This window comes from Pempheris klunzingeri, chromosome 2, assembly GCF_042242105.1.
Source record: "Pempheris klunzingeri isolate RE-2024b chromosome 2, fPemKlu1.hap1, whole genome shotgun sequence".
Taxonomy (NCBI): Eukaryota; Metazoa; Chordata; class Actinopteri; order Acropomatiformes; family Pempheridae; genus Pempheris; species Pempheris klunzingeri.
This window is the reverse complement of record NC_092013.1, coordinates 13,777,908-13,797,745: the sequence shown is the minus strand read 5'-3', so window position 1 is coordinate 13,797,745 and position 19,838 is coordinate 13,777,908. Positions and strand designations below refer to the sequence as shown.

The following is a 19,838-nucleotide window of genomic DNA, read 5'->3' as shown; positions in this document are numbered from 1 at the left end:
CAAGCGGCTTTGCAAATATAACTGTAACTACTTTGCAGTAGTTTCTCACCTCTTTTCTCCTGTCACTGTTTTCTTTCTGCAGGTGCCACTTGAGAGACACGTGAGGAGATCTGGCCTGACACTCCAGGAACGTAGTGCTGCCCTCCACCCCATATTGAACTGCCTCCAGAGTATTCTTATTGGCTAAAAAACAATATGTAGAATGTATGTGACGTATTATTCCTGAGAAAATATATAACATATATGGGCTTGCTTGATAGTCAATAATATTCCTATTTCATTTTAGTGACACTGTTTTTGGTATTTAGCCTGATACTCACTGTTAGAGTTATAACCTCTGCACTGGCGGATTGGGTTGCCGTACTTTACATCCTGACGGCGGCTCCGTCTGGAGGGGTCAGATCAACATTTGAAAATAAAAAGCTTAACTCCAACATATTCTGAAATATTTTGTGCTATGCTCTAGAGACACACACAAACAAGTACTGTACCCATGCATGACTGTCTATACCATCTTAATCCTCACCTCTTTTGTGAGGATGAGTATCTGGAGCAGGATTTGCCATCCCAGGCGCAGTATGGGTCTCTGGCCAGACAGCAGTCAGCACAGGCCTCCCCATACACATCACAGCGATGGAGAGCCAAATGGGTCACCCCCAAGACTGACCCCACATAAAGTTGTTGCTATTTAAAAAAAAAAAAAACAGAGATAAACATCATCAAATAAAATAATCAAATATAAACATTTTGTGTACCACTTTGTGTTTTACTAGTCTTCATTTCCTTATGACTTCCTTGAAGGATTGCAGGAAGTAGTTTGGTACCATTTCAAAGAAAATATTATTATTAGTTAGTTGTGCTGAGTTTATAAGCCACTGTGGTTTTCCTGAGCAATTGTACTTGAAAGAAGTGCTCCATTTAGAGCCAAAAATATTCATTACAAAATATCTATTTTTGCATATACAGCTGTCCTGCTGTGGACTGATGTATAAACTCTCAAGGTGGCGCTGGAAAATAAGTGTAATGATCGACTGTATGTCTACCATTTGAACACTGTCAATTCTCTATACAACCTTCTATACCAACCTCAACCTTTCTCTATATAACCTTCCTACGAATTCATTGCTGCAATACAGTTTACTTATTTAACGACTAAACCACTCAAAAGCAACTCACCCGTTTTGATGAAATCTTCATGGTGGTAATTGAGGTGGGAACCTGCAGCGATACAGTAAACAACAACGCTCGGTGAGCAGACAATGAATATTCAGTTTTTTATTTTTTTGTCACAGATAACAAACACAATAAACATCAATGTAGGAGAGGAACTGAAAGAAAAAGAGTAAATAAAGTGAAACCAGAGGACCGACCTTGAAGACCTCCACTTCCTCTAAGACCAGCTCCTCTGTCTGCAAGTCGTCTCTAGGCAGGACAATCACTTTCTGGACTGTCCCTCGATCTGTAAAACAAAAAGGGACCTTACTGTCATACCCAGGCTGCATTCATTTCATCTATCCACTTAAATATATGTTTTTTTTTTAAACTAAAAACTGCTTTGAGAATTCCTACATTTAGGGGCAACGCAGATCCTCTAGGCTAGAGGTCTGTTATTTGACAATAAATTTCAAACTGTACAATGATGTGGCTTATAGGTTACTGGATGTGATGTCAGTTAAGGCCTTGGAGTACCGACCTGTTCCCAGAAAGAGCACCTCGTAGTTCCCATCAGCAGCTGCCACTTGGTCCACTGCAATAGTGGTGAACTCATAGTCCACGTTGGTTCTGACCACCAGGGGGCGCTTGTGCACTGGGTATACAGCGTTGTACATGGTGGGGTGGTTTCTCATGAAGTTAATAACCTCATCTGGGTAATCCTTTGTGGATTTCATGTTGGGGGTGAAAGTGCCTCCAGGACACTGTTGACAAAAAAGAGATCCAACAGTCAAACATGTAATTTACCAAATAAGAATAACATGTTCTTATAAAAAGGATGTCAGATTTTATGTATGAGTATTCGTGAGTTTTCATCGTCTATGACTCACAGTGCCAGGTCGTGGGTAGGGGATCTTCCCAGTGTACGCCACCCATTGGTAGTTGGGCCCCTCCTTGTGGGCAAAAGGCCCATTGAAGACCATTCGGATGTCAGCCATGGAGTAGACACACACTGCTGAGCCTTTAAACACAGATCTGGAGGAGGGCAGGAGGAAAAGGGTGAACATACAGAAACAGCAGCTAGAGGATGCAGATCAACTCCCTGAGATAATTACTACGGGTGTTCTCTGCGGCTGGTAGAATCTACTTCCTTCCCACGTATTCAGCCGGCCTCTTACAGCACCGCTCTGAAACATTATGACACACAAACACACTCTCAAACCGATTCAACTAGAGTCAAGCTGTCTGACACACTGACATACAAACACCCACATACTGCAGAGAATCGCCAGAGCTCAGGCCTTGCTGCTGTGTGGTGGGTGTATGATGTTTGTAACTCCTGTCATGGGCCTCTATCATTAGCACCACATGTGTTTTTATCAGCTGGGTTTAAACGTGCCTGATGCCTAAGGAGAGGATGGAAAAAATAACAGTATTTGTTTCTCAAATACATTAATCAAGACATGTTTATTATGGCTCTATTATACCTCTCCCTGCCTGTCTGCAGTCAGAATCTCAATTTACAGGTCTGGTTGGTTCCCTTGAATTTTAATGCTATGTGTTGAATAGGAGTTTGCTATCAAACCTGACCTATGAGCAACTATAGGCTCCCTCTGTCTCTCAGAGGAGCGCGACTCCGTCTGGGCTCCAGATTCACAGTCTGCTTTGTCTTTGTAGCTTGAATCTGACAGGCCATACGCAACACAGCATTTCAATATCAGAGAGAGCTGACAACTTGAGTGAAAACGAATACAAAAAAACTGGAGGAGGAAACCAAAATACACCTTCCCTCCAAACTGCATGAAACTTAGAGAGTTTGAGAAAGCTGTCAGTGATTTACCCTGAAACGGAGAAGACGCCGTAGATGACAGGATTCTTTGTGTCTTGAGTTGGCTGGATATACACATCTCCTAATAGATAAAAGACAGAATTTACAGTAATTAGTCACACTTATAAAGTACTCAGATCATTAAGTAAAAGCACTTTGACAACAATTAACAAAAACACAAAGTTCTGCAACGCAAATGTGTTCATATGTTGGACTTTTTTCTAATATCTGCAGTATTTTTTCCAAATAGTTATCTGTTGAAGTTTAGAGGGGAGCTCCCTCTCTCAGACGCCTAAAACATGTTACAAGGAGCTCCAACCAAAGGGGCCCCGAGCCAAACAGGTGGCGAACCACTGGTTTAATCTTAGACACTGTATTCAACAAGTTTTCATGTAATTTTCATGTGTTTTTGTATATAAAATCTTAATCTAAATCTAAGTATCTACAGCTGCCAAATAAATGTAGTGGAGTAATGCATGCATATACCTCAAAAGTATTGATTAAGTATTCTTAGTTACAATCCAGCATTGATGTGCTTTCTGCAGAAGCACAATAATTGTCACGACGAACAGTCACACAACGAAAATACAGCGTTTTATCAAATCATCCGAATTATCATCAGCTCCTTGTGTCCACCTGGTTCCAACCTAAAGTAATTGTAATTATGACATATGGAGACTTCTTGCTTCCTAGGAGGGAGAGTTAAGGGAGAGCTCCGCATGAATTATGGGCACTAGAGCCTCAACGAGATCCTGAATCCAAACTCTTCCAAAGCTGAAACTACAGTTCGTGAGTCTCAGCAGGGAATATAAGTGAAATGGAGATCTCTGGTGAAACACGACTTTAATAGGAGCCATATGCATCCAATGACTGTCAGGCAGTTGTGAACCCTGCGTCTCCTCTGATGGCTTCATGAAAGAAAAGAGCAAGGAAAAACAATGAAGAACGGGAAATTATATGTAGTAAAAATTGCTCAGATTGCTTGTTTTAAAGGGACAATAATTACATATAGTCAAAAGTCTTTAGAAAACACAAACTACAATAAAGATCCTCTCTTTTATAACTTAATCATTATTATTATTAGCATTTTTTTCATAGTTATCTGAAAAGTTAAAACAGCAGCCACCTGCTCAGAAGTCTCTCAATGAACGCGAGTAGCCGCATGTAAAAGAACAAGATGTTAAGCTACAATTATGCATGTAGAATTGATGGTGAAATGTAATAACACATGGCCTGATCCTGATGCACTTGGCCTTGTCGAGTATGCACAATATAAACACGGGTTAGCTTAAATTCGCATGACTTGTACGAAAACGTCATTTCTGACTCTTTAAAGTTGCAAATCAACAAATTGTCCTTTGATCAAGACTTCAAAATCATTTCAGAAAAAGATTGCCTTGCGTGCCAAGGTATAAAAATGACAGGTAATGGCTGCTCAGTAATGTAAAAATTAACTTTTGGCAAACAAAGTAGAAATTCATAACCCATCTGACGCCAGTGTGACAGGCCTCCTGGCTACACAACGAACGCAACGTGAAAGAGAAAAGAAATAAATCAGCAGAGAACTGGAACAAGTTGCATCATTGCAACTTTTGTGTCTGATGTGTCTTTGAGATGCTCTCAGCGTCACATTAGCAGAGAAGTGTCTCTGATTACTCTAAGTGTAGAAAGAACACGGAGCAGAAATAAATAAGGTTTGTTTGATGAGCAAACAAAAGTGCATGATGAACTCATAGTGAATAATTACCGGATAATGTATCATTAGCTCTTTGATACCTACTTTAAGGACATGCACCTAAAACATGTTGTTAAAATGTCTACTTAGAATATTTATAGAGAAATTTGAAAAAAATAATACAAAAAGCGACATCAAAAAGGACCTATGTCCTCATATACTGTAAAGAGGTTTGGGGATTTGTGGACTAAAGTGACAAAAAACAACCCAGTGAAAAAATGTTTCAATGTTTCACTCCATAATTACATTTCAGAAAAGGCAATAAAACTTTATCGCCCACACATTCATTCTCATTTTTGTCTGGTAGACATTTTCACCTCCCTTATGTCTGTGTGTCTCTTTCCCTCTGTCTTTATATTCTTCCTCTCCCTCGGTGAAACACTAAATGCTTTCTCTTCTGTTAGCCCTGACTGCCTCACCATCTGAATCTACTCCACTCTCTCCCCTGAGTCCTCATACAACCACTCTAATGCCTCTGCTGGGCTCCATCAGGACCAGCAGGACTGGAGACAGAATACATTTCTACCAGACAGTCTGTGGTTGTGGGAAGGACGGCCACAGAGCTGTGGGATGTTGCACTGCACCTCAGGACTCACAATGACCTCACCATGAGAGCTCATCTGCACCGAAGCTACAACTGACCTGCTGCGCTGTGGATAGACTAAAAAAGTACAGCGACGCTGACAGAGTCACTGACACTGAGTGCTCTTAATGCATAACATACATTTGCAAACTGCAAAGCCTCATCACAGCAGGACTAAGAGATGTTAGTATACTTTTAGCTCACAGCTGATTGAAGCACAGTTACTGGGTGAATTATTCAACACCGTCACAATAAATGGGCAAAATCTGAATGATATGTGCATGCAGGTGGCTCTCAGCTGTAGTCTATGCAGTGTGTTCAAGCATAAAAAAAAAAACCACACTATAAGTCACATGCTGCATTTTATATTGCTAATATATGAGATTATTTATTTTTAATAATTATAGTATAATAACTACATTCATTTCTAAGACTTTGAATGAAAAGCGTGACAGCACTTTGTGCAACAAAATTGCTTTTTGTGCATCAAACATGTCTAATGACATAAAATTCTGAGAGGAGTGTATCAAGTTGTAGTTATTCCAAATAATTTTTTTTCCCATTGTGTGGCATGAAATCTATCCTGTGGCACCAAAACTGACTGCTGTCCTCAAAGATGTCACACATGGTACTCCGCAGAAGGTAAAATTCATGTAGTAAATTAATTTTATACCATTTTATTTTACAAGCTGCCACTGAAAGACATGAAACTTGAACATTTTTAATTTGAGTTTAACTTGAAAGAGAGGGCTCAAGGCAATCACAATTAATTGTTAAATCTTTCCATCATCAAATGTTTGGGTGAAATTAAGAGTTGTATTCCCAGAAAGCACATTATTTTAATAAAATGCAGTGAAAAAAAACACAGTGGAAAGTAGTGAAAGATTTGCTGCTCATACCACCAGTCAGTATAATTTCAAGGATACTACAAATCCCTCCCTAATCCTGTCAGTCATGTGAATGATGGACAGGCCGGGATGATCCACAGGGGGTCGGACTGATCCCAGCTGCTCATTACTTTGATTACTCTGTATGCGTGTGTGTATTTGCTTTTCTAGCTCTTGTTTTTTTTTTTTTTTTTTCGTGCAAATTCTCTGCAAAAAAAACCCCCTCAAAAAACATGTTGATGGTGCTTGAAAGCAGACCACAGTCTTACAGTAAGCATGTCACCTTAAAGGATGTTAGGAGCCGTGATGATGTTCAAAGGAATAGTCATGTCAGGCTTTACATGTATGAGTCAGTGATACCTTAATCTAAAGCTGCAGCTTCCCTCAGATTCTTCCCAGTACATAAGCAGACACATCCTGCTGTAAATGCTGCTTTGCTGAGTGTGTGTGTCCCTACAATACAGTGAGTGAGTGTTGGCCCACAAACTGCAGCAGAATCTGAGTAGATGTTAATGCTGGAGGCCTTAACAACTATAACATCATGGTGAAAGTATGCAAAGCAAATGGAGGGCAAAATGTGAAGAGAACTCTCCAAATGAGAAAGTTGTTGATACTGAATCTGTCAACAACAAGTCCATCTGGAGATCCTTGTTTTGAATTGTAGTTACATGGTCATGTAAGAATTCCCATTTTCCATTTGCCAGTTTTACTGTCAGCTCACAGACATATTCATTATGTGCTTCAGACCAACTCTAGGCACATGAAAATATGTTCCCTGAATTGTGGAATATGATCTGTAAAATTGCCACATTAAGTGTTTTAGATGTTTGATGGTTTTGAACGCTGACTGGAGTGTAAATGATCAACAGGTGGTGGACACAGAACACCTGGTGCATAATGTCCAGAGATGAAAGAAAGCCGCTATACAGTGAAGGGAGAATCTTAAACATGGAAACAATAATTCAAACTCACTTAGTTCATCAAAGTGTGTCTCAATGCCGTCAACTCCAGGCACTGAGCAGATGAGTCGAGCTTTCAGAAATGTGCTCCACTTGTTGACCAGACAGCAGTGTCCACCGTCGTCATTCTGCGGGGAGAAGATACACAGTAGTCACCCACTGAGCTCTACGGGAAGTCTGACCAACGTCTGACCAACAGCTGTTTAAAACAACTGTCCAAACTAACTGCACTGGCTGTGTTGTTATTGGGCCCGTATGAATAAAGATCCGCTCTGTGTTTCAGCTTGGCCCATCTGCGGAGGAGGTCAGCCAACTTCTACTGCTGAGGTAAAGATTCAAGCCTTGGAAAAATGATTCATGGGCTGGAACCCGACACATTTTACGGTGTCCAAATGATTTGCAGAGCTGGAAGACATACATTTGGTATCTATCTTTATCTTCTGTAACATCAAGTGTGGAAGAAGTCTGTTTCTTGTGCTTTTTGGTAAAAAGGAAACATGTCCTAATATCTTCCAGAGAATTTTCTACAGTGTTTTTATTAATCACGCTAGCAGCATGGCTCTAAGGATGGCAGTGTTGGCAGTGTTGGCCCACCATTTTGTACAGTATTCCATGCCAACCTACCATGTGTGTTGAGATGTTTCAGTGTGGACCAAGCATTCATGGTGCCCAGAGGATGAAGCTTACTCACTTTAATGATCCCTTGACTTTGTTTCTAGCACCACCAGCAGGTCGACATTTGTGGTTTAGAGTTAAAGATCTGGACAGCTATCGAATGGACTGCCATAATGTCATGACTTGTGAAAGATAATCAAGTTCCACAACAATCAAGTTGTAGAATCAATGCTACTGACTTTGGTGATCCTCTTGGACCAAAATAAGGTCAACTTTTCACTTAGTGACATATCTCAGTGTCAACTTGATAGATTGGCACCAAACTGCAGGTTGTAATGAATTTGGTGATCTCCTGACGTTTGAGCACCAAACGTAAACGTACTTTGGTTTATGACCACATATCTGCAAAAACCTGCAAAAACCAAGTTATTGAGAATATGTCTGCGCTGCATCTTGCAAACACAGGAGCACCCTGAGAAACATTTTTTCTGAAGTCCATTTACAGATGATTTGAAAGTTTTGCACTCTGTCAGTATTTGTCTGTCTACATAGCACTACATCGCTGGATAAACACAGCTCTGGCTTTGTATAGATGTCTATGCATGTATACAGATGTGGACTAAAGTAAACTGTGTCACTCAAACATTTCATCAAAAGGAACAAAAATAACAGAATGCTTTCCAAACTTAGCTTTCCAAAGATTTTGCTTTCTGACTGGCATTTGGTGTGTGTTACTGTTTCAGGCTCAGCAATTACTGATGATCATGGGGAACTTCCTTTCTGGGCCACTAAGAGACTACGAAACACACAACAGACTATAACTAACCATTATGGAGACATATAAACCTTTCAGTAGTGAGGATCAACATGAGATTTGCTGACTGCTGTGATAACTCACCAGGCAGATCCGCCCTATCCTGGACTGGGTCATGGGACTTTGGCCCATCTCAGAGGCTTTCTCGCGGAAGAAGAAGTAGAGCTTGTCATCATTCTTCTCAGCACTGTCTGGGATGAGGTGTGCATGGACAAATGTGGGATCTGTGGAAAAGTAAGGAGAGATGGAGAGAGCATTAGCAGCGTTACAGTTCATGTTGCTCTACACGCAGGCTGCAAATTTCACTTCACTTAAAGGCACAAAGAGTGCCGAAGAGTGCTGCTTGTGCTGCAGATTTCATAGGACGTCACTCAACATATTACTCAGAATTTATGGGAATATGGCTCTGACAATGCTAAAGAAAGGAATGCTAATATGGAATCATCTAAGCAAAGAACAAAAAACAGACAAGCTATGGTGTGATGATCCCCAGCCAAGCCTTTAATGTGAATATAATATCAGAACTGTCAAACAATTAAAGTCGTCAAAGTTGTGCATATCAGCCTCAACCTTTGTGCTACTTCATTTATCCTAGGTTTATAGGATCACATTATACAACAACAATCATATGCCCATATGTACAGTGAAAACATTTTTGGCAGCTGTAATAATTCCCAGTGTTCATGCTGGTTGTTAAGACGTCCCTTCCTTACATGCTTGTATGCATGTAAATTATGGGGGACAAAAGCCACCGCCCTTGTTCAGTGCAAATATCCCTCTAAAGTTCAGATGAAACTAATGTGTAGATGATTTTGCTGCACAGTGTTTCTTTGCCTCATATTAGTTTTAGCTAAACTGTATTTTTGGATTTTGTCCCCCACTTACATTAATGGTATGAAAAGGGGAAATGATAATAGCAAGCAAAAACTGTTACATGTTCATGTGCTCAGCTTCAGCTGGCCATTGTTTGAAGACAGACATGAGAACATGTGAACCCATTCTTTAACTGTCCTTGAAAGCAGTAGTCCCTGAAGAAAAATACATAATTGGGAACTTAAGGTCATATCCATGGAAAAAAGTACTGCCTTAAGTCCTGTATTTTAGTCACTCAGAGCCACACCTTCATAAACTTGGCGTGATGACAGTGAACATGTCATAGTATGTTTGAGTGAAGTCTGCAAAGGGTGAAGACCTGGATACAGCCACAAACATCAGTTAAGCTTTGACAGAGAAACTCGATGAGGCAGAGGTCTAGTGAGAATGATTACTGTTGTAACATAAATAATAGTAGCCTGGGGCCCTGAACAGCACTTTAACTCACCCACCCCTTTATTTCTTCCTAGTGACAATGCTCAATATGGCATCACAGTGTGCTCCCACTGGCTGACTTACTGGGTCACTGCTGGACACGCCCCACACAGGGTGCCCCTCCCCACTGTGGCCGACCAGGGTCCCAAATGAGGACAAACCAAAACCGGGGGGTAACCAGGGAAAGAGGGGGAGGGGATACATCCGAGGGATTCCACATGGCTGATTAGCAGGACTCAGGTGTCCTGATTCAGTGTACCACTACCGGGGGATTGTTGTCAGGGCAACAGGGTCAGAGGAAAATCTGCGAGCCAGCTTCACTAAGGGAGGCCATGATTGGTTTGGCAACATCAACTGAGAGCATCCAACCAGCATTTATAACGTTGTGGCAATCACGGTTCATTAGAGAGCAGAGGCTACTGCGAGTCACTATTGACATTCAATAATTTCCCTCCACTACTACACTACTGACCTTGCGGTCAGGCTCTGCAGACACGCAGTCAACAATTACAGTTGTGCATTTTATGCTACGATTAAAACGATCATGTGGTCATGTGGAGCTGGCTGGAAAGATCAACAATCTCATTCCTAGACTTCACGGCTCTATGGATGGACAATGCGGGGTGGTGTCGGAGCAGCATATGAGAAGTTGCGTGAAACACTACAGCAGTGTACATCAGGAGCTGATGAATAAATTAAAAATGGTCTGGAAAGAGATGAGTGACAGAAATAATGCTGGCTGCAGAACAAGCTGCAAGTTGAGACATTACCGTTCAACCATCTGGAGTTGTACTGATCAGTCCTCATGGCTGTCTGCTTCCCCAGAGTACGGAAGATAGCAGAGTCTGTTCCCATGAAATCAATGTAGACTCCTGCATACAGCTCTCCATCTGTCAGTCACAGAGAAAGAAGGAAGCGTGTTGCAGAGGTGAAGTCATGACGGATTAAAATGTGTCAGATTAAAGTAGAGAACACATTGTCTAACATGTCTAATTGAAACTTTAAAAGGTTGCATCATCTTTCCAGGTTTGTGTTTTCTTTTTTTCCATTGCCAAAATACACCATGGTTTAAAAAATCTCATCGAATCTTGTCCAGTGGTGTCAGAAATGTCACGTCTGAGTTAGAAATGTTGACCTCACAATCATATTGCTATCATACTTATATCACAATCATTAGCCCAATCAGTGTAAGGACAGCTGGCTTTACACAGTTTCATGTCAGCTGGATTAGTGGCGTCGAGTTCAGGGTTCAATCAGAGTTTGATTATGAAGCCTTCTCATCAGGCCTGTTAGTGTGACGACATCAGACAGATGTATCAAGGACATTTTTACTACATGACTTTAGGTTTTACTACAACCTAAAGTCTCTGCTGGCTGTCTACTGTAGTGACGAGGTAAGTGAGAGATGGCAAAAAAGTATTAAGTATAAAAAATAACTAAACGCCAAAACCAGGGGAATTCCAGCTTCCTTTGTTGTCTTCAGTAAGGTATGTCTCTCCTTTGCCAGCTATGTAAGACAACCTGTAGCCGATTTTCGTGGTGTTGCAGTTTTTTCTCGGGTCAGCTGGAATTGAGCTGACATAGTGAAGGAAAAGAGAGGGTCTGTGTCTGTCTTTCTCATTCACAGCACACACAGACACACACACACTCATGCAGGGCAGGAGGTCACTGATCAGCAGCCATGTTTGACCACCTGTAAGCTGCTGACAACAAAAGACCACCCACTGATATGAGAGCGGACGCATCAGTTGTCAAGTGAACATATTAAAAAAAAAATAGAACTGTACTGGAGTCAAATGATTAGCACAACATGACAAAAAAACTCTGCTTGCAGCTTTCCAAATGTGAAGATTTGCTGATTTTCTCATATGGTTGTAAGGTGACTGTGTTGGGAGTTTTGGACTGACAAAAGACAAAACAAAAGAAGCAAATGAAAAAAAATGGCATGTTTTCACAATTCATTTTCAATTATATACAAAATGATAAGTGATTATTTGGGAAAAATAATAGGCAGAATCAACGATAATGAAAATAATCATTGATGGCAGCCCCAGATTGCACATAATCAGAGGGATTTTCTTTAAGTAAACACTGACAAAACCTGAAAATAATAGAGAGCTTCAAAGAATTAATATGGCTACAAACAATCCTTTTGTGGCTTGCACAGAAACTGAAGTGACTAAAACCGAAAACATCCTGCAGAACTTCTTTGTTTTCCAGAGACAGCTATTTAAAGCTGCCTGTACACGTTGTAAGAAAGAAAAAAAAAAAGCAGGGACTTACTGATCAAAGCAGAGACGCTGTTCAGTTTGGGGTCATACGGACATTTTCCTTTCCCAGAATCCACTTTACCAGGTTCAAGTCGGAAAATGTATTCCTAAAACGGTAAAGGAAAACCATTAATAATTCTGTGTTCATTTCTCATTTGGTAACAGATTTATTATGTTTAAGGAAACATTTTTGTGTGAGACGGATGGTTGTTCTTTGAATACAGTATGTACGAGGCACTTTGATCACATTATTAGTCTGATGCTATTAAAGTATCTTCAATTTAGAGACACAGTAAAAATGATGAGGTGTGAGCTGCGGCCCTACAGGCGCTGAAAAGCAAACTCTCTCACGGCGCTATTGGATCTGCTGAGGGGAACAAAAAGCATACAAAGCCAGTTATCTGTGAGATGGAGAGGTGGAGGAAAATGCTGAGAGCAATCCAAAACTCATCCACCATGCCTCTGATGTTAGTGGCTCAAACAAGAATTCATTATTCCACAGTGCAAGAGGACATCTTCAACATCTGTGTCAACACTGGGTACGTGTCTACATGGAGTTTTTTTTCGGGTGCTTCAAAGCTGGCTGATGATGTCTGACAGGTAGGAAATATGTAAGTGAAAGCAGAATAAAGTCAAAGCTGAGTTTATAACCCTCTCTTGGATATCTTGATATTTTTCAGTAACAAGATACAGTACAGAATGTGTGTGTGGATGAAAACCATTTGGAATAACTAATAAATCAGCCTCAAAGGTGAGAGTAACTGCGGCATAGCATATTTTGATTAAAAGCTTAAATAGTTTTCAAATGGTTATATAGCTACTATCCCCAAAACTGTGTTTGTATTTTTCCGATAACATTAATGTTCATGGCTAAATATGCATCATCAATAGTTAAAGATTGGGAAAAAAATCCTATATCATAATTTGACAAGAGCTTGATATTCGAAAATACTGCTTTCATCAGACGAATGTGACATCATTTGGTAACTAAGCCCACTAAACTCAAGCCCGTGAGAAATATACAGACAGAAAACAAATACAGAAGTATTTCATGGAACCCCCCCACAAATTGTCCTGACTTAAAGGCAGATTTTGTGTTCATGTTGGAGCCCACTGCTCATAGATTCTGGTGATTCAGGGCCTTTGAAGGCTCCTCTGGCATGAGAATAGTACTTTTACAAAGCAGTGAGTGTTATTGGAAGGAAGCAAGTTTCTAAATTTGAAAACATATTCACAGTTAATATTTTAATTGTATAATTTTTTCAAGATCTGGCAGATCAGTTCAAGCTATTTAGTTGCTATACGATCTGTGAAAAGCAGTTGGTTTTTGGATAGATGAGTTAGGAGTTTTTAGCTGCTTATGAAACAGTTTAATATTGGTGCCTCTACAGCACCTTCATAAGAAAACAAGATGCTCACAGAGAAGAGTGGCTATGTGTATTTTGTTATTCTACATGCTCGTTCCCAGTTCTGATTCACTGTGAAATCAGACGAAGTGAGTTACAACACACAAAATGGAAGAGCAGTGAGTATTACGTTAGCCAATTAAAAGAAAGCAGGAGCATTTTTCTAAAAATCATTTTATTTTTGAGGTTATGTTTTGTGGTTATGGATGATACTGGGGCAGGATCAGCACTGACTAAAAGAACTGAGGGAATAACAAAAATTAAAGATAAAAGAAAACGTGATCAGGTGAAAACACAAGTCAACATTTTACTTTTGTTTCCCTTGCTTCACCATCGCCATATTGCCAATACATCCTGCAAACAGCTGTTTAAAAAAGAAAAATGTCAATAAATATAAAAATAATATATATATATATATATATATATATATATATATATATATATATATATATATATATATATATAAAAATAAGTGGCGTCTTTCTTTCACTCGCTTCCCAATTAAATGCACATGCTAGCTCCATCAAGATCTTCGTGACACAAGGCAGTTCATTCTGGGAAACACCAAAATGTACACAATATGAAACTTCCTTGTAGTTGCTTTAAAGAGCCTTTAAAAAAACTCCCTCCAGCCCACCTTCGCCTCCAAAGGCTCTGACGGAGAGCTGTAATCTGCTGCCCGACTCGTTCTCCCTCCAGATTGGGCTGACTGTAGGTAGTGGAACCCCTAAAACAGAGACATGGCACAGTGGGCCATCTCATTACGACATTCGAGAGCCCAGCACAAAATGAATTTAACCTGACGATGACCACGACATTACAGAGGACGAAAATAGGAAAGTGTAAAAATGAAGGTCTGGAAAAAACAAGTAGACTCGACAAAGACGAACAATTCTAAAAAACTGAAAGAAAAATGTCAAAGTCTAGGTCAAAGTAGAGTGAAGAGAGCCCAGTGGATGGCATCCATTATTTAGTAACGATGTTAGATTAGACTCAGTGTCATGCAAACACAGCTGCGAACTCCATGCATAAACCATGCAGTGCTGGGAAAGAAAATAGAAAAGGAAATGAAACAAAATGAGACAAGTGATAACTGAAAAAAATGCACGACATCCAGCTGCATCAAATAAAGTGAAGGATAGAATAAATTAAAACAAATATCAGAATATAGATAGTTCAATATTTATTATTTCAACTTGTTATTAGTCATCTTCAGCATACATGAATAAATCTACACTAAAAAAGTTTGGATTTTTGAAAGCTTTTTCTAAAAGTGTAGGCGTCTGACGTTGAGCGCAACAGGTTGAGACACAGAGTTCTGAAGCAGCATCAAAAAAAAGCAGGAGGAATGATGCAGTTAAAGGACAAAGTTTGCAGCTAAGGGAAAAAGTTGAGAAACTGAGGACTAAAAATGTGTGAAGCCCTCTGTGTGTGAAGCGGAACAATTTCGGAACAGTTGGTTTATGTTTACACGTATCCACGCTGAAGAAAATCTTTACAGTGTGAAGTAACATAGCATTTGGGCCTTAGGGGAGAAGCTGAATGACAAGAGGCAGACTGACCTTTACATTGAAATATGAACCCTTCATTTGAACAGTGAGACTAAACAGGCAGTGTGGTGAATGTAAGTGTGTGGACTGTAGCTCGGCCGGCAGCTGCTGCAGCTCTGCGCGGCCGTCGTGCTAGAGCGAGGGAGGGATAGGGAATAGGCTACAAGGCTGATGACGGATGAGAGGCTCCATCAGTAATGACGGCCTTTCAGAGGCTCTCAGCCAGAGAGAGAGAGAGACAGGCCACAGGCTCTGTAGTGTATAAACAGGTGGGGGGGGGGATACGAGGAAGGGTATTTGCTATAGATATACTGTCAATGTGCTATTCCCAGCGGTAAGAGAAGATTGGTGCCTCAACGATCTCTGAGTGGTGGCAGTTAGGTACCTCACCAACAGCAATTTTGCAATAATAATAGAGATCTGGGGAGGAATGGCCGTGAGCTTTATTCTTTCAGATCCTCAGACTGTGAAACAGCACAAATCGATGAAAACTAAGAGGCAGAAAATGATGGAAGACAAGCAGAGCCCATGAAACTGAGGAGCAAGAGCAGAAGGAAATTCTGTGACCCGAGATTGATTGACAGATGCGGTTCTCAAAAGAAGCGGACAGTTAAGGTCAAAATGTCTCCATGGCAGCTCGACTGTGTCTCTGGTTACCTGTGACCTGCGTCCTCGGTCCACGTAGGTGCAGATGGGGTTGTACGCGCCCGTTCCACACACATACAGGTGGGTCCGGTTCCACGGCTCAATCAGACGGATGAAGTTTCCACATTCCCCCTGAGGCCGAGCACAACAAAACCAAACAGGATTAGTGACATGGGTAAAAAGAAACAATTCGGATCACGAAAATTCAATGGAAAAAAGGGTTACATAATACATAATGCCCCACTGATGGTTAATAACCCCTCTGCCTGGCTTAAAACCATCACATCTATCATTTCCGCTGTTGGCTGGCTTGTGTTTGGCAGCTCTGTACTCTGGCTCAGTGTGTCGGCCTGGCCCAGGCTTCAGATCGGACCACACTGTCACAGGAAAAATGTTTCCAAACACCATATAAGAGTGTGGCAGAAACCAAGAAAAGCAGTGTATTTGAGCTGTGGAGCATGTATGAGGGTAAACCCAATTCAATGTTCTGTCAGGCTTGACAACTGAAAAACATTTTGGTTAGACCAAACAAGACTGTTGAGTGAACATTTTGGTTTTAAGTAGAGATTTTAAAATCCAATTAGAGTTGGTTAGAAGAAGACATAAAGACGTGCTTGTTGTTGTGAGCGATTTAAAAAATCTCAACTGTAACTATTTCACTGGTAAGAATTTAGACGAGAACAACACTTTTCTCTTTGGAGTGCAGACAAAGACGTGCTGCTGGTGAAAACAGCTCTGTGCTTTCGAGGTTTGCGGCTCTCTAATCTCTATTTTTTTCTGACCAGCTGTCGGCCTTCCTCGTCTCAATCCTCCCAAATCAAACTTCCAACTACAGAGACGTGCAGGCCAGTGATATCTGCTCAGAATTGTCCGTCATGTCGGTTGCTAGTGACAGCTGGCGAAAAAGAAAGGATGTACCAAGCATAAAAAAAGATTATATGCAGGATGGGGGATGAGCCATTTTGGCAGATCTTAGCAACACGACAGATGCATAAGTCACAGGTTTGAGAGGATGTGTGTGTGTGTGTGTTTACGCATGCAGGCCTGCGTGTATTATTCAGCGCACAGTTGTGTTCTCCCACAGAGAGCACAGTGGGGATGATTGCCTTTGACCTCCTGCCTGAACCGACATCCCCTCTGAATTGCTTTTGAATTGTCATCATCTGTCATTCCCTAAAGAGCGGCCTGGACTGCCAAGATTCTTCCCAGTAGCCAATTTTATTTCTTATTTTAGTGATGAAATCTCAAACCTACCTCTGACACACATATACACACGCACACGGAGAGGCTCATACATGCACACACGAACATACAGCGGCCAATACGATGTAGCCAGAGGCGGTGTGAGGCTTGGGTCACCAAACACGCATAAATGAACATTCCAGTTGGATAAACAGCAGCCTGTGCTCTCTACCAGCAGGGGAGAGCAGGGTTATTAGCCAGAGCCTCATCACCCTGTCGGTGCTCACCGCTCCTGCCAGCGTTCACCCCTAACATGAGTGAGATGAGTGTGTGTGTGTGTGTGTATGTGTGTGTGTGTGTGTGTGTGTGTGTGTGTGTGTGTTTCGGGGAGGTGAAGGGGGGTCAGAATGTGTGAACAAAATCAAAAGAGAAGGATCTGGTTTTTATATGAATTTCAATGATGAGTTTCCGTGTGGGGGCTGCACAGGCGGTGGCTGTGTTTGAATATCTGAAGCGCATTAACACTTCAGACAGGCCTGTAGCTTCCAGTGGCTAATTCATTTTGTCTGCCTGTCTGGACAACACAGGGTAAAATAATTATTGTGCAAAAAGAAAATTAGATTATGTTAAAAAAAAGACACAAAAAAAACCCCAGATGAAATAGAAATATCTATATGTATGAGATATGTAAGCTAGTGGATGGAGACTGTTTTCAGCGCTCAATGAAGACAATTGAACGTCACACGTTCCAAGTTCCTGCTGGAGCTTAATTGGCAGCAGCTGTATGCAATCAGCAATCAGTAAATAAGAGCTTCATAGCGAGTCACACGCTGGAAGGAGCTTTAAGATGTCCTCCCCTGACCCCAGAGCCATATCCAAATCCTACGTGTCGCCAAAGAGACGCACTATAAACACACGATACGAGAGTATCACCAGATAAAATGGTAAAATGTGCAGCAGGTCAAAAAGGAGGTTTGTAGTGGTGGTTTTATCAGCTGGTACATCAGGGGTCTGGGACGTGGGACTTTTTGTACTGCAACTCTTGGTAGCTTTTACTATCGATTACTTTGTCCATTATTTTTTTCAACTAGCTAAATAATTGTTTAGTCCTTAAAATGTTTAAAATCTGACCAACAATTATGTAAACGCCCAAATATAATCAATTTACAATAATATAAAACTGACAGACACTGTAAATCTTTACTGTATATTTAAGAAGCAGGAACTGGAAAATGTTTGGCAGTTTTACCTGTAAAATATTTTCAAAGTAAATGTTTAATTTTAATTTATAATTGGTTAAATTATTGTCAAAATTGTTGGTAATTTTCTGTCAATTGACAGATTAATTATTGAACTAATTGTGCCAGTGCTCCTATTCATTTAACATCATGTTACCTGAGTACTTACATTGGTGTCTTTCCCTGACAGGACACATTCAGTCTTCCTCTGAGGGGCAACAGGCCAGTGGATCTGACAAGAGGAGATTAACAAACTGGTTAGATGTAAACTTGTGTGGAGTTCATATGGGATTATTGTTTATGTGGGATGTTTCTTACTATGAGCGGCTCTTTGTTGATGTCGTGCAGATCCAGAGAGAGGATATAATCTTTGCTGCCCACATACATGCGGTCGTGGTCCTCATCCATGCGAAGGATCCGATAGTCGGTTGAGTTCAGCAAAAAGGAGAAGTGGTGAGCGGTGCCAGTCGACTTTAACTCTATGAAGAGGCGAAAAGAGTGGGAAAATAAATGTTTTTCCTTCAAACTGCACCTGCAATACTGTAGTAAAAAAAAACAAAACAATAAAATTGTGAAACTCAAACCACAGGCATGGTCCCAGGAGATCTGTAGGCTGCTCAATTTTGCCACAGAGATGCCCTATGGTTTGTTAAAGTTATTTAATTATTTCTGTACTAGGGGTAATCCTATCTCTGCTTACAGATCTAAACCACAAAAAACAAATGTTGACGTCATGATAGTATACTAATGATGCAGCAAATCTTCCCTCAGACTAAATTAATATACAGAAGCCGTTTCTTCAGCACTACTGTTACATCCTGTCATTATCGGCTAAATCTGGTTTTGAGAGCTCTGACAAAAGCAAGGAGGCATACAATAAATCTCACATGCGTCAGAACTGAATTGCAACAGACAAGTAATAGATCAGTCACTGCTGTATGGTGACGGAAGTGTGTCAAAAGAAATCTAAATGACCATTCATTTTGGCCTGTGCTGGTTTTTTCCCCACACTGCGTCGCTATTGGTATCCTGACCTCGTAAATTCTCAGTTTCAGCTGCAACAGAGAAGATACCAACCGCTCCCAGGCTTAGTCTTGCATCATATCATACATAACTTTGCTACATTCTTTCTTCAATATCACTGAAAAACTATTTTGAAATTCTCTCAAACCGCTCTGCTAAAGGCAAGATCGCTGGTGTGTGAGAGTGAGTTTAAGTTACACTTGGGTGTGAGGGGAGATAAGTGGAGATCTGGTGTACTGAAAGCAGCTTTTTCTCCAGGTCCTTCTATTACCTCCTAAGCTGTTAGAGAATCTGATAGGAGGTCTCTTTCTCTTTTTCTCTTGCTCTCCTTCAAGCTCCGCTTGGGAAAGTGGAGCTTGAGAAAGTTGAGCCTGCACTTGTGGCGTTCTATTTGCAGAGAAAACTAGAGGACCAGATAGAGGATCTGTTCATGTTCCACTTCAATGGGAACAGACAACCATCCCTACTGTTCTCATCAGCCAAGTCTCAGACTCAATGATGATTACAAAGACTCCTTAAGACAGCTTTTCCTGACCAGGAGGACGCAGAACGTCTTGTTAGTTTACTGGGAATAAAAGACAGCATGATGTTTTCCACCTGCACAAGACATTTTGAAATACTGACATGAATCCTCTGCCAGAAA

General features: G+C 40.8%; 1 protein-coding gene across 1 annotated transcript in view; it reads right to left on the bottom strand.

Annotated features, from left to right (window-relative positions):
- The window catches only part of sema3fa (sema domain, immunoglobulin domain (Ig), short basic domain, secreted, (semaphorin) 3Fa), a 47,782-nt gene that overhangs the window by 544 nt on the left and 27,400 nt on the right, over positions 1 to 19,838 (bottom strand). Inside the window, exons 2-17 of the mRNA XM_070837700.1 lie at positions 18,491 to 18,651; positions 18,342 to 18,404; positions 15,765 to 15,884; positions 14,195 to 14,284; positions 12,165 to 12,258; positions 10,652 to 10,771; positions 8,658 to 8,797; positions 7,158 to 7,272; positions 2,993 to 3,062; positions 2,043 to 2,187; positions 1,694 to 1,916; positions 1,371 to 1,459; positions 1,177 to 1,218; positions 527 to 684; positions 321 to 388; positions 50 to 183 (exon numbers count right to left, since the gene is read on the bottom strand). Of these exons, the coding sequence (XP_070693801.1) occupies positions 50 to 183; positions 321 to 388; positions 527 to 684; positions 1,177 to 1,218; positions 1,371 to 1,459; positions 1,694 to 1,916; positions 2,043 to 2,187; positions 2,993 to 3,062; positions 7,158 to 7,272; positions 8,658 to 8,797; positions 10,652 to 10,771; positions 12,165 to 12,258; positions 14,195 to 14,284; positions 15,765 to 15,884; positions 18,342 to 18,404; positions 18,491 to 18,651 (1,832 nt within the window). The remainder of the gene's footprint in view (positions 1 to 49; positions 184 to 320; positions 389 to 526; positions 685 to 1,176; positions 1,219 to 1,370; positions 1,460 to 1,693; positions 1,917 to 2,042; positions 2,188 to 2,992; positions 3,063 to 7,157; positions 7,273 to 8,657; positions 8,798 to 10,651; positions 10,772 to 12,164; positions 12,259 to 14,194; positions 14,285 to 15,764; positions 15,885 to 18,341; positions 18,405 to 18,490; positions 18,652 to 19,838) is intronic.